Source organism: Cervus canadensis, chromosome 24 (assembly GCF_019320065.1).
Source record: "Cervus canadensis isolate Bull #8, Minnesota chromosome 24, ASM1932006v1, whole genome shotgun sequence".
In the NCBI taxonomy this organism is placed as follows: Eukaryota; Metazoa; Chordata; class Mammalia; order Artiodactyla; family Cervidae; genus Cervus; species Cervus canadensis.
Window position 1 is genome coordinate 21,359,895 of NC_057409.1, and position 15,190 is coordinate 21,375,084.

Sequence of the window (15,190 nt, forward strand, 5' to 3'; positions counted from 1 at the left end):
GATTACTCATTAGAAATACTATGTGCATTTTTCCTCCCTTCCATATGATAAAGTAAAACATTGGAATTGACATAACTCAGGACATGACCTTTTTCTGAAGAGCTGATGCACAGTTAATAACATATGGAAAGGAATTTAATCCTCAGATCTCTAAAAAGCTATAAAGAGCCTAGATCACTTTTCCATGTACAAGCTTGGTTTTAGAAGCATACAAAGCTCATTTTGGAGTTGAATAGGAAAGTCTGTGACATATAGCACATAGTCTGATTCTAACAGATGGATTTTTCTTGAAATAACTTCATTAGTTAATCACTTTTTTTACATATACTTTTTCTAGCTAATTGGTATAACTGCCAACTGGAGCTGTTAAGAAACCTCCAAAGAAACTGGTAGGTAGGGAGAACACTGGCTAATCTCACCAATTCTAGGATTCAACTTCTACTAATTTCATACTAACCAGTATGTACTTTGAGAGTAAAATAATCTCCATCATTTTTTTCACCTTTTTCCAAAAAGCTTACTAGATCTATGTTTAAACCAAACCAATCATATAGAGTTGAAGACATGACAAAAAGACAAGACAGCATAAGATGAGCCACACAGGTCAGCAGCTCTCCAAAATGCTACTGGGGAGAGCAAAGAAATAGCTCCAGAAAGAATGAAGAGGCTGGGCCAAAGCGGAAACAACGCTCAGTTGTGAATGTGTCTGGTAGTAAGAAGTTAATGTTTTCATAAATCTTTCTGATTAAAGAGGAAAAAGATAAGTTGCTTATACCCACTAATGAATATTAATTATCTATGGAATTTCATCACCATCTTCATCAGACATGCTTAAGAGTTCTTTGCCTTTAAAGAAGTTTCTCAGTGTAACTGCATGAACGCCTGTGTGCTCAGTCACTCAGTCCTGACCCCAGGAACAGTAGCCTGCCAAACTCCTCTACCCAAGGAATTTTCCAGGTGAGAACAGTGGAGCCGGTTGCCATTTCCTACTCCAGGGGATCTTCCCAATCCAGAGATCCAAACTATGTCTGTGGCGTCTCGTCTTCTGCGTTGGCTGGTGGATTCTTTAGGAATCCTGTGATGGCATCATTTGAGATGTAAATGATTACTTTTTAGTTTAGGTGCCCTGAGGCATTTTTAAATAAAGGAAAACAGTGTAATTTAATGAAATGAACACTGAAAAAACTGGGATCTGTTTTGACTTTACAATATCTTTACATAGTGATTTGGATCTCACAAAAGGATTAGTCATTCAGATAGAGACAATCCCTAGTCTTTGAAATTCAGTGGTAAATATCATGTTTCCCACCTATATATCATTAACAATCTTTCTGTAATTTATATGTTGATAGATCTAGGAAAAGTACCATAGGAATAAGATGCTAATTCAGTTCAGTTCAGTCACTCAGTCGTGTTCAACTCTTTGTGACCCCATCAACCGCAGCACGCCAGGCCTCCCTGTCCATCACCAACTCCTGGAGTCCACCCAAACCCATGTCCATTGAGTCAGTGATGCCATCCAACCATCTCATCCTCTGTCGTCCCCTTCTCCTCCTGTCCTCAATCTTTCCCAGGATCAGGGTCTTTTCAAATGAGTCAGCTCTTCCATAAAGGGAAACAGCAAGCCTAGTCTAGTTTAGTATGTAGCAACATGGAGTATGGGGAGAGAAGAATTTGTTGTTTTTTAAAAAAGTAATAATTCTATGCAAATTGCTCTCTTTCCAGTAAAGGTTTTCTAATACAAATTTGCTCAAGCAGGTTTTTAATATAAGGTAATTTTAACACTTACCAATTCCATGCTTGAATGTATAATTTCCTGCCAAATCAAAACGTACCTAAAATTTTTTATACTAATATGTTTTCTTTGTTAGACTTCCAAGGGTCACTTAAGAATTGAGATTTTACACTTTATTTTAAATTTAAAACTGATTCCTCTTTTTAATAAGTTATATTGTGCAGACCGTCACTTTCAGTTCTTTCAGAACACACTAGTTCCTTTTTTGTTTTGGCGGCTTAAAAAAATGACACAAATTTACTACTTCGAAATTCTAGAAGACAGAAGTCTGAAATGCGTTTCACATGACTAAAATCAAGCCTGTAGGCTGGGCTTCCAATCTTTCTGAAGGTCTAGGAGAGAATGGGTTCCCTGGACTCTTCAATGTTCTAGAGGTTTCCTGATTTCTTGGCTCACAGCCCACTCCCCCATCCTCAAAACCCGCATGTTCATCTCTCTGACTCAGACGGCCCTGCCTCTGTCTCACTTTTAAGGATCTGTAAGAAGGCACTATTTCCTTTGGTATGGTGAAAATAAAATCACGCATCTTGAGCTTTCAACTAAAAGGACCAAAGCTCACTTTGTTGCTGTGTCGCTAAGTCCTGTCCTCTGCGACCCCCTGGATCCCCCTGGACCCGCCTGGACACCCCCGGGACCCGCCAGGATCCTCTGTCCACGGGCTTTCCCAGGCATGAATACTGGAGTGGGTTGCCATTTCCTTCTCCAGGGGATCTTCCCGACCCAGGGATCGAACCCGAGTCTCCTGCATTTACAGTCGGATTCTCTACCACTGAGCCACCTGGGAAGCTCCCCCAAGCTCACATACCACGCGCCTTATCTGTACATCAGGGGCTTCCTTGCACTCAAGTCACGAAGGACAGCGTCTGTGCACTTACTCTCTGCAGGTTCTTTAGAGCGGCGGCCGCTGGACGACTTCCTCAGCAGGCTGCGCCCCGAGGTAAAGAGGCTGGTTAACTCTTCCAAAGGACTCGTGGGGGTTCTGGAGCGGGAGCCGCTCGGGGCCGAGCCGTAGGTGTTGACCGCGGCGTTGACCATCTTGCCCCCGTCTGACACCGGTCTGGGGGTGGAGTGAGGCACTGCTGGCGAGCTCCTGGAGAGGCTGCCCGAATGCACGGCGTCGTAGGGCGGCGGCCTTTTGAGGCTGAGCGGGGTCAGGGACCTGCCCATGCTGACAGGCGATGGGGAGGCGGAGTGGCTTTTGGGGTAGCCGTGGGGAGACTGCGTTCGGTACAGAGTGGAGGGCGGGGGAGGGGACGAGGAGAGCACGGAGGCGGCCGGAACCGGCCCCGCGGCTCCAGCCTGCTCTTTCTCCAGTTTCGCGTGGCCGGAGGCATGCGATGGCAAGGAAGAGGGAGAGGCCCCGGCCTGCTGTTTCATATAAGACACGTTTTCCAACACAGGAAGCTTGGTGACCTCCAGCGGGGTGAGAGGAGACTCATCCGAGTTGGGGGAGCACTGCACCGGCGCCGGGGGGAACACCAGCAGCGGGGGCCTATGAGACAGCAGGTTGGGGAAGGGCGGGGGGATGTCACAGAGCAAACCCTTTGGAGTACATGGCACTGAGGATTTGGCCAAGTCCAGGTCAGGCACCGTGGGAGTAGCACACTGCGAAGAACAACTGTGATGGTCGAGGTCACATTTTGAGTCTTGGCCTAGATCGTCGAAAATGGGGTATTTCATTTCTTCGTAGACGGCCTCACTCTGGTCCTCATCGTCCTTCCGGAAGTCTCTGAGAATGTTCCCCACCATCTCGATGTACACGGGCTCCTCCTCCTCGGGGTCCCCCGCGGGACTGCTGACCTGGCAGAGAGACGAATCCCGCGGGAGAGAGGTCCTCCTGGGTGCGTGCTTTTTGATGTACGTTTCGTCAAAAGATGTGCTGAGCTGAGTGTTTGGGTTCCGTTTTGGTTTGGGAGGAGGAATCTTCTTTGAATATTCATCACTGTGGGGTCTTGGTTTGGTTGACACTAAAAGAAGAAGAAGAAGAAAAAACAGTAAAACAGATGAATACAATAGTAAAACTTTCAAATATGACTTGCAGGTGACTTTACTACTCTAATGAGAAGGAAATGGCAACCCACTCCAGTATTCTTGCCTGGAGAATCCCATGGATGGAGGAGCCTTTAGTCCATGGGGTCACAAAGAGTTGGACATGACTGAGCCAGTAACACTTTACTACTCTAAACTTTTGAGGGAAGGGGTAACCTGAATTATTTCTAAATGGAGGCATAGACCAAAAATCCAACAGAAATCAAACATTTCAATATTTAGAGAAACATGATGTGAAAACCGTAGTAATATTTATCTTCAAATTAATATTAATAATCCAACACTGATAAATGCATTAAGACCAGAATGCTTCACCACTGTCTTAGGATTTCTAAGTAGAAACTTTCAGATGACATAAATTGGATAAAAACAATCATATATTTGATAAAAATCAACTTCCACCAATTAAGCAACAAAGAAACTTAAGGAAAAAAAGAAAGGACAGAGTTTCTATTAGAACAAATGGTTATAATAACATCATGGGGACTGTGCCCTTTTAATGATATGGCTATTACACATGATCACATCTTGCTTTCATTTGGGATAAAAATGTTCCAGCCTGCTAGACTTAATCTCTGTCTTGGTTCAGATAAATAACTTTTATACAGATGGGGCTGATACATCAGGGGAAATTGATGTGAACATCTTATGAGGCTAGACAAGTTAATCTCCAAATCTCCAGGTAGTGTTGATTATGGTGTATTCTGTTTTTGTTCAGAAGGTCTCTCATGATATCCCAAATGCTGTCTTGGAATGAATTCATTACCCTGACACATCAGAAGCCCCTAGAGAGTTTTACAAGAGAATAATCCAGAGAATGATGTGCAAGCTTCAAGAATAACTTCTGGGAACTCTCAATGAAGTGAAGTGAATAGATATACATAAAAGTATATCCCATAGCCTGCTGGAAGTCCTCCTCGTAATGGAGCATAAACTTCTGACTCCATCCAGGAGGGCCAAACAGGCAACATGTCTGTGACTGCAATCAGTTGTTTAGCATGCAGGGAAGGTACTGAAGTCTTGATATTATCTCATTATTGCATTGTGCTGATACATAATTATAATGATTTTCATCTTTATCCAATGTTGCAGAATGTAGTTCATTGTGGTAAGTGATAGCATACAATGTAAGTTGACAGTGTAGTTTATAGGTATAAAACTATGAGAAAAGAGCAGAGTTCTCTATAATTTGCAGCTTGAAGGGAAAGGAGGTCTCAAGACACAAAGCAGGAAATACCCCAAATTTCCTTAGTTTTGTTTTTCAACTAGTATAACTTATGACACAGAAAGTCGTCTAAAACTTACTATATGAGAAGCAAGTGCTTGAAGTTTATTTAGGTGGCTTCCCTAAACATCAATCATATTTTCTGAGAAAGAGAACCCATCAAATACTCTAGCAGTGGCTATATTGCTCACTTTTCTAGGTCATTCCTGCTTTCAAATATTCTGCTCCATTGTTCCCATGGTGATTTTTTCACTCACTACAATCAAAGAGCTTGTTGAAGGGAAATTTCTTAATATTACGTAGACTTTTCCTTTAACTTACAGTAGGAAAAAACTAGATGCCATTTCCTGGGGGGAGTGGGGAGTGGTACAGCAGTAGAGCCTTTTCATGTCAAATAAGAAAAGTCTAGGGACATAATGGGATGAAAACTGCCCAGAAAATTCTTTAGGCAGGACCCAGAGTGACTAATAGTTCCTCTCTGTATCTCCTACTGGTAATAAATTTTTATTGGTTTTGAAATCTACCATGCATGTTCACTTTATATGATTTAAATAAATCATCAAATTATATACAAAAATCTGAGCCCAAATAAAATAAAACCATAAATTAATGAACAAGATTGACTTTGAATTGGAAGGGACTTTGAAAGAGCCAAGACTTAAAAGTCCACCCAGACTATTCTTCTGTAACTTGTTTCTTGCCATCTTCTACCTCAGCCTGTCATCCTAGACTGCATAACTCACCCTCTAGGAATACTTGCCACTGAGTATTGAGTTCTAGGAATTGAATGGTGTGGGAAGTAGCAAGACATTCTGTAAATTGAGGGTTAATCCAAAGTTAGGAATGAATGTGTATCGATGAGATGGATAACTTCATGATTTGAGAATTATCATACTTAGAATGAGACTTTCATTTTTCTGACTCCTAAATTATAATTCACTGCTGATTTCTTTTTGACCTTCCTCTAAATTCTAATATTCCAACATAGACTTCAGTAGTTGTATGGAGAGAATGAACAGTACAAGCAGAACACAAGCATCTACTGAACCCAAATCTAGGTAGAAACACTGCATTGAGGGAAAACTACGACCCAGGATTCCCAGGAACCTAGAGGTCAGGATAGAGCTGAAAGTGACATGATATTCAGGGAAGTGGAAGCATCAGCCTCTTCCCTGGAACCAACATCCCTCTTCCCACATAGATTAGAAGGTGGCCTTTGGAACAGGCAAGACCAATGCTTGGGTTGCATTCAAAATATAAACAAATGACACTAATTTTGTTTGCCAAAATAAACAGAAAAAAAAATGAAATAAAATAAAGACCCACCATATCTATGAAATAATGAAGGAAGAAAAAGATTCTATTCTAGAACACAACATAGTTAGAATTAAGATAACCATTCATTATGAGGGCTTTCCAGGTGGCTCAGTGATAAATAATGCACCTGCCAATGTAGGAAATGTGGGTTTTATCCCTGGGTCAAAAGATCTCCTGGAAAAGGAAATGGCAACTCACTCCAGTATTCTTGCCTGGGAAATCCCATGGACAGAGGAGCCTGGAGGACTACACATCATGGGGTCCCAAAAGAGTCAGACATGACTTTGTGACTAAAAAAGTTCATTACGAAGGAATTCAGATGATTTATTTGTACTGTGAGGACAACTTTAATACCAAACCAAGTACTGATATTAATCTGACAAGGGCAATTACATATGTGACTCTTGTTATGAATCTGAGGTAATCAAAACTGACAGTTGCTATGGACTGAACTGTGTCCCCGACAAATTATTTTCTTGAAGTCTTAACGTCCAATGTGATGTTACTTGGAGGGAGGCCCTTTGAGTGATAATTAGGTCATGAAGTCATGAGGGCTGGGTCCTCCTAATGGAAGAGATTAGTGACCTCATAAGAAGCATCACCAGAGAGCATTTTCATTGTCTCATTCTCTTCACCACGTGAGGACATAGTGAAAAGATTGCCATCTGCTAGGCAGGAAGAGTATTCTTAGCAGAAATTATGTTAGTACATTGATCTTGGACTTCTGCCCTCAAGAACTATGGGAAAATAAATATCTACTGTTTAAGCCACCTAGTCCGTGGAATTTTGTTATGTCAGCCTGAGATGACTTAGACAACCGAATATTGATTAAACCTAGATCTGATAGACAGAGTGCCTGATGAACAATGGATGGAGGTTCATGACACTGTACAGGAGACAGGAATCAAGACCATCCCCAAGAAAAAGAAATGCAAAAAAGCAAAATGGCTGTCTGAGGAGACCTTACAAATATCTGTGAAAAGGAAAAAGCAAAAAGCAAAGGAGAAAAGGAAAGATATACCCATTTGAATGCAGAGTTCCAAAGAATAGCAAGGAGAGATAAGAAAGCCTTCCTCAGTGATCAATGCAAAGAAGCAGAGGAAAACAATAATATGGGAAAGACTAGTGATCTCTTCAAGAAGATTAGAGATACCAAGGGAACATTTCATGCAAAGATGGGCTCAATAAAGAAGAGAAATGGTAGGACCTAACAGAAGCAGAAGATATTAAGAAGAGGTGGCAAGAATACACAGAAGAATTGTACAAAAAAGATCTTCATGACCCAGATAATCACGATCGTGTGATCACTCACCTAGAGCCAGACATCCTGGAATGTGAAATCAAGTGGGCCTTAGGAAGCATCACTACGAACAAAGCTAGTGGAGGTGATGGAATTTCAGTTGAGCTATTTCAGATCCTAAAAGATGATGCTATAAAAGTGCTGCACTCAATATGCCAGCAAATTTGGAAAGCTCAGCAGTGGCCACAGGACTGGAAAAGGTCAGTTTTCATTCCAATCCCAAAGAAAAGTAATCCCAAAGAATGCTCAAACTACCAAACAATTGCACTCATCTCACACAATAGTAAAGTTATGCTTAAAATCCTCCAAGCCAGGCTTCCACAATACATGAACCATGAAATTTCAGATGTTCAAGCTGGCTTTAGAAAAGACAGATGAACCAGAGATCGAATTGCCAACATCTGCTGGGTATTCGAAAAAGCAAGAGTTCCAGAAAAACATCTATTTCTGCTTTATTGACTATGCCAAAGCCTTTGACTGTGTGGATCACAATAAACTGTGGAAAATTCTGAAAGAGATCGGAATACCAGACCACCTGACCTGCCTCTTGAGAAACCTGTATGCAGGTCAGGAAGCAACAGTTAGAACTGGACATGGAACCACAGACTAGTTCCAAACAGGAAAAGGAGTACATCAAAGCTGTATATTGTCACCCTGCTTATTTAACTTATATGCAAAGTACATCATGAAAAACACTGGGCTGGAAGAAGCACAAGCTGGAATCAAGATTGCCGGGAGAAATATCAATAACCTCAGAAATGCAGGTGACACCACCCTTATGGCAGAAAGTGAAGAAGAACTAAAGAGCCTCTTGATGAAAGTAAAAGAGGAGAGTGAAAAAGTTGGCTTAAAGCTCAACATTCAGAAAACTAAGATCATGGCATCAGATCCCATCACTTCATGGGAAATAGATGGGGAAACAGTGGAAACAGTGGCTGATTTTATTTTTCTGGGCTCAAAAATCACTGCAGATTGTGATTGCAGCCATGAAATTAAAAGATGCTTACTCCTTGGAAGGAAAGTTATGACCAACCTAGATAGCATATTAAAAAGCAGAGACATTACTTTGTCAACAAAGGTCCGTCTAGTCAAGGCTATGGTTTTTCCAGTGGTCATGTATGGATGTGAGAGTTGGACTGTAAAGAAAGCTGAGCACTGAAGAATTGATGCTTTTGAACTGTGGTGTTGGAGAAGACTCTTGAGAGTCCCTTGGACTGCAAAGAGATCCAACCAGTCCACCCTAAAGGAAATCAGTCCTGGGTGCTCATTGGAAGGAGTGATGTTGAAGCTGAAACTCCAATACTTCGGCCACCTGATGGGAAGAGCTGAGTCATTTGAAAAGACTCTGATGCTGGGAAAGATTGAGGGCAGGAGGAGAAGGGGACAACAGAGGATGAGATGGTTGGATGGCATCACCAACTCAATGGACATGGGTTTGGGTGGACTTCAGGAGTTGGTGATGGACAGGGAGGCCTGGTGTGCTGCAGTTCATGGGGTCGCAGAGAGTCGGACACAACTGAGTGACTGAATTGATTGATTGATTGAAAGACCCTATAAAATTAACTCCCAAGTACCCACTCTTTCATATTCTGGTGTTGTAATACTTTAACAAGCTTTGTTACTTTAAGAATTAATATAACTCTTTCCCAGTCTTTTGGGCTTCCCTCATAGTTCAGTTGTTAAAGAATCTGCCTGCAATCCAGGAGACCTGGGTTCAATCCCTGAGTCTGGAAGATCCCCTGGAGAAAGATATGGCTACCCAATCCAGTTTTCTTGCCTGAAGAATTCTTTTGGATGTTATTTGCACCTTCCCTTGCCCAATACTCTTCAACCACTGAAGCCATGTTAGAAAGCATACTATAGCTGAATACAGAGATGCTGATCTAAGGTACCCACCCAAGGGCATCCTTCCCTGCCTGTTACTCTGGTTCTTCTCTATCTGATAATCCAACCTCTGATTTATGCCAAGGCACATGTCATGCTATTTAATGAGACCCATTTTCTAGATGTTCTTTGTTTTCTGTTGTTGCTTGCTGTGGCATATAGACTCTCTGCTCCACTGGATTGGGTGTGTTCTCCTGCCCATCATTGAAAGTAATTCTCCAGCCATCCTTGCTCAGAGAATCCTTCATTATCTGAGCAAGTTTCTTCCCTCCCCCTTTCCCTGTGGTGAAAAGAGCCTAAGATAAGCAGATTCATATAATTCAAAACACTTTATTTACTGCTTCTCTTCTTTTATATTGATCCAAATCAAGATGAGAGTATTGAGGATTATTTAGTGAGTAAAGCAATAAGTAAATTACAGCCAATCAGGATGAACAAACAGATTCATTGCTTTAATATCAGGAGACTTTTATTCCAGGCAATGTCTGGTTCCCATTACACATCCTGCTTGCAACCTCATGGTTCTCTCTGAAAAGTCAGAAGAGGGAATGATTTCATCTCTAATGAACTGATTTTTCTCTGCATTTGCAACTTATCATCTGGTTTCACCTTATTCCAAGTACTGAGTAAATAATTCATTGAGCAATGAAATTTTATTTCAGCTGTCATATGTGCTTTGTTTGTTTGCTTACCCAAAGAAGAAAAAGACTGAAATTTTTAGCAACATTGTCCCATGATTCATTCTAGTTTAATATCACTCTAGAGAACTAAAAATTAACTAAAAATTCATGTTTTAAAAATTATTTCTTTAGAAGGTGTTTAAAAATAGTCTTGTTCTACATACATAGATGCTGAAATTCTACTAATAAACAATAAAAATTGCATTGCAGATTTCAACATTTAACCTAATTCAATCATAATAAAAAGGTGACTTTTATTGCTCTTGAATGAATTGTAAATTATTTCTAATAAGACCAAAGATAGAAGCAATAATCCCCGTTCAGCTCCAGAACACAAACTGTATGCTTAAAATAATATAATGACAGTAGCATTGAATAAGCAGAAAGTGACATTTTTGAAATGAACTATCTGAGCACAGAGATTATGTATGGCTTTCAGTCATGCCCAAATGATCTGTCTTTCACAGTTAATTTTGGAAATTCACCATGTCCCTTGTCATTCTATCCTTCTGAAATATTTTTCCCTTATTAAAAAAAGAGTAATGAATAACCAGACTTTAGTGTCTATGCATGTTCTTGCCTCAAGAAGTGAGAAAAGAAAAAACACAGGTGAGTATCTCCCCTGATGAAAAGTCTCTTTGATCACAGGTTCCCAAAATTTGAAAGGGTCTTAGAGATTATCCAACCCAAACTTCATATATTATTGATGAAGAAATATAAATTCCTTATCAACTACTTAAAAAAAATCTCAAAGTCAATTTAATCTTTTATACCTTTTAAAACAAAGGAAAGGAATAAGGGAAAAAACTCTAAAATTCATTATTTTGTATATGGCCAAAAGTATCATTTAGAAAGGTCATCCTCACCCATGCTATATGTGTGGTTTGGTTATAGAGGTATACTTAAATAGCTCTGGTTATAGAATTATATTTAAATAGGTCATTCAAACTGGGAAATGAGCGTCCAGTGAACAGAAGTTATGGCCAAATTGCATGATACTGAACTGGCTGATTCTAGAAGGTGAGAGACACATTTCCCACTTTCAGCAGAATTCTGCTCACAATAACTCTCTTTTCACAACTCAAAATGTCACAACCCCCATAATAGCATCCACAAAATTGTTCTTTTCTTATGTTGTTTTATTTTTTCAATGAAGGTGTTTATAAAGGGCTGGGAGTTACAAATACTCTTGGTTTGTTTACAGTAGGACCAAGAAAGTGAAAATATACAAAAATTATCAGATTTAGAATTGTAGTATCTGTGCTATAATACCATCCTAGATCTGCCAACAATGAAAACACAAGACTCAGATCAGAGTTTGGATTGAAACAGTATAAGACGTGAAATTGGCTCAACACTATGGTCTTAAAGTTGAGTGGGACTGAGAGTCTTGGCTTAAATTAGATACAGGGCATTTCTTGTGAACAAGGAAAGATGACTCAGAAGGAAGATTTAAGAGCTCAGAGAGAAAAATTACAGAACCAAAACTGGGGAGCAGAATTGGGCTCTAACCAATAAATTCTTCTGGAGACATCACTTTGCTGACAAAGGCCCATATAGTCAAAGCTATGGTTTTTCCAGTAGTCGTGTATGGATTGTGAGAGTTGGACCATAAAGAAGGCTAAGTGCCAAAGAATTGATGCTTTCAAATTGTGGAGCTGGAGAAGACTCTTGAGAATCCCTTGGACTGCAAGGATATCAAACCAGTCAATCCTAAAAGAAATCAACCCTGAATATTCATTAGAAGGACTGATACTGGAGCTAAAGCTCCAATACTTTCGCCAACTGATGCAAAGATCTTTTCGTTGGAAAAGATCCTAATGCTGTGAGAGGTTGAAGGCAAAAGGAGAAGGAGGACGGCAAAGGATGAGAGCATCACTGATTCTGTGAACATGAATTTGAGCAAACTCTGAGAGACAGTAGAGGAGAGAGGAGCCTGGCATGCTGCAGTCCATGGAGTCAAAGAGTAAGACACAACTTAGTGACAGAATAACAACAAGAATAGGAAGAACTGTACATATGTACACAACTGGATTTCCAAATTGCTCTGACTTCTATGTGCCTCCAATCCCTACTGTTCTGAAGAAGACTGTGCACTATGGTTTTCCTGCTCTTAAACTGCCAGTTTGTGCCAAGTTTTGTAGGGCAGATAAAGTGTACTTTTAATTCAAAGACCTCTGCATATTATGAATTGCACCCAAGGGACCATAAGGTCATATCGAGATGATGAAATCCTGGATTTCAAGCTGATGGTATAATTCAGTGAAACTTTCGGTCAATATTTGATTATTGAGACTAGAGACTAGAAGGCAAATTGTGATAGATAGACTTCTGAAAAAGTCACCCTCAATTCCTTCCCCCCCCCCCCCCGCATGCTTTCCACCTTTCAGTAAATAATCTATGTCCTCCTCAAATCAAGGCAGGCCTTAACTTACCTTGACCAATATAATGTAGCAGAAGTGATAATGTGTCTTGAATATGAGAGAACTGACAGATTTCACTGCTTCTATCTCAAAAGCCAATTGCCATGTAAAATCTCTTAGACCAACATGCTATGAAGAAACTCAACCCAAATATGTGAAGAAACCACCTGGAGGAGAAAGACCACCCAGGCATGTGAGTGAAGCCTTGCTGGATCCTTCAACCCATCCTGACTGCCAGTTGAGTATGGCTAAATGAGAGACCCCAAACAATGAAACACAGAATAGAAGAACTATCCATAGAAGCCAGCTCAACTCATAGCATAAGGAATAAATCGTTAGTGTTTTCAGCCACAGCATTTTGGGTTGGTTTATTGCACACCATAGATAACTGAAAAAAAAATCCTAAAATTAATTTCCTGTTTGTGCAGCTATCTCCCAGAAAAATGCTATTGTTATTTTCGTAGAAGTAGGGTACAGTGTGCACCCTGAGGAAACAGAAAGCATCCTTGAAGAATAGGGAAATAAAAGAAGTAAGATTGCTTTCTGAGTATTACAAAGTCACCATGGGATGATTCAGAGAAGAGATATAAAAGGAGATTACATACTTTCTGGTCAAAAAGACTGGATGAAATCAGAGTGTAAGTATCCGTATGTAAAGGAAAAACAACTAGCGGGACTCTTTTGAGCCACAGGGATTATCAAACCAGGAAAGTCACAGAGCAAAAGATGGTGGCCTCCGCACCAATTTCTGGGGAACCTGGTACTTTGTTATTTCCCTGTTGTGGGGATGGGTCCAGCTCACTGATAAGAGTGTAAAGCTACTACAATATGATCCTTGTGAGTCATTCCTTCTCTGACTTCTGTTTCATCAAGAAAGTTTTTAATAAGAGTAATATCCAAAAGAGGAGACTGAAAAAGTTGGCTTAAAGCTCAACATTCAGAAAACTAAGATCATAGCATCGGGTCCCATCACTTCATAGCAAATAGATGGGGAAACAGTGGAAATAGTGGCTGACTTTATTTTGGGGGGCTCCAAAATCACTGCAGATGGTGATTGCAGCCATGAAATTAAAAGACAGTTACTCCTTGGAAGGAAAGTTATGAGCAACCTAGACAGCATATTAAAAAGCAGAGACATTACTTTGTCAACAAAGGTCCGTCTAGTCAAGGCTATGATTTTTCCAGTGGTCATGTATGGATGTGAGAGTTGGACTATAAAGAAAGCTGAGCGCCGAAGAATTGATGCTTTTGAACTGTGGTGTTGAAGAAGACTCTTGAGAGTCCCTTGGACTGCAAGGAGATCCAACCAATCCATCCTAAAGGAGATCAGTCCTGGGTGTTCATTGGAAGGACTGATGTTGAAGCTGGAACTCCAGTACCTTGGCCACCTGATGTGAAGAGCTGACTCATTTGAAAAGACCCTGATTCTGGGAAAGATTGAAGGCAGGAGGAGAAGGGGAGGACAGAGGATGAGATGGCTGGATGGCATCACCGACTCAATGGACATGAGTTTGGGTAAACTCTGGAGTTCGCGATGGACAGGGAGGCCTGGTGTGCAGTGGTTCATGGGGTCACAAACAGTCTGACATGACTGAACAACTGAACTGAACTGAACTGAACTTTGACATCTTGGTTATTAGACCTTTAATGATGGATTTTCTGAGTTTATAGATTAAAGGGCAATACTTTACCAGGGAGAGCTTCCTAGGTGGCACTAGTGGTAAAGAACCCATCTGCCAATGCAGGAGATGTAAGAGACTCAGGTTCCATCCCTGAGTTAGGAAGATCCCCTGGAAGAGGGCATGGCAACCCACTCCAGTATTCTTGCCTGGAGAATCCCACGGACAGAGGAGCCTGGTGGACTATAGTCCTTAGAGCCATAAAAATCTGGACATGACTGAAGAGACTCAGCACACATGTACACACTTTAACAGGGAAAATTCATCACAGTAACATCATTGCATGGGAATTTGTTCAGAGAGTCAGCCAGCATTCCTAAGGAGACACAACCTTCTATTTATAATAAAAGTGAAAGCAAAAGTCACTCCGTCATGTCTGACGCTGCAATCTATGGACTGTAGCCCACCAGGCTCCTCTGTCCATGGAATTCTCCAGGCAAGACTACTGGAGCAGGTTGCTATTTCCTCTATTTATAATATTTATCACAAATATCCAGTTTCATATTTCCATTCCCTATTGTAATAGTCCTAAATAGAATCTGTTTTAATCATTTACTGTCCAGTTCTGTTTTCTGTTTGATATCCCTGAACTATACACAGCTGGCTTCTTCTTGTGCATGCATACTAAGTGGCTTCAGTCATGTTCAACTCTTTGCAATCCTATGGACTGTGGTCCTCCAGGCTCCTCTGTCCATGGGATTCTCTAGGAGAATGCCCTCCTCCAGGAGATCTTTCTGACCCAGGGATTGAACCCACATTTCATGCCTCCTGCATTGACAGGCAAATTCTTTATCATTAGCACCATCTGGGAAGCCCAGCTTCTTCCTAGCACTCAGCA

The 15,190-nt window shown here is 40.9% G+C and overlaps 1 protein-coding gene across 1 annotated transcript in view; it reads right to left on the reverse strand.

The window, feature by feature from the left end:
* Positions 1-15,190, reverse strand: part of NYAP2 (neuronal tyrosine-phosphorylated phosphoinositide-3-kinase adaptor 2) — a 303,388-nt gene that overhangs the window by 113,525 nt on the left and 174,673 nt on the right. Inside the window, exon 5 of the mRNA XM_043445946.1 lies at positions 2,671-3,762. Within this exon, the coding sequence (XP_043301881.1) occupies positions 2,671-3,762 (1,092 nt within the window). The remainder of the gene's footprint in view (positions 1-2,670; positions 3,763-15,190) is intronic.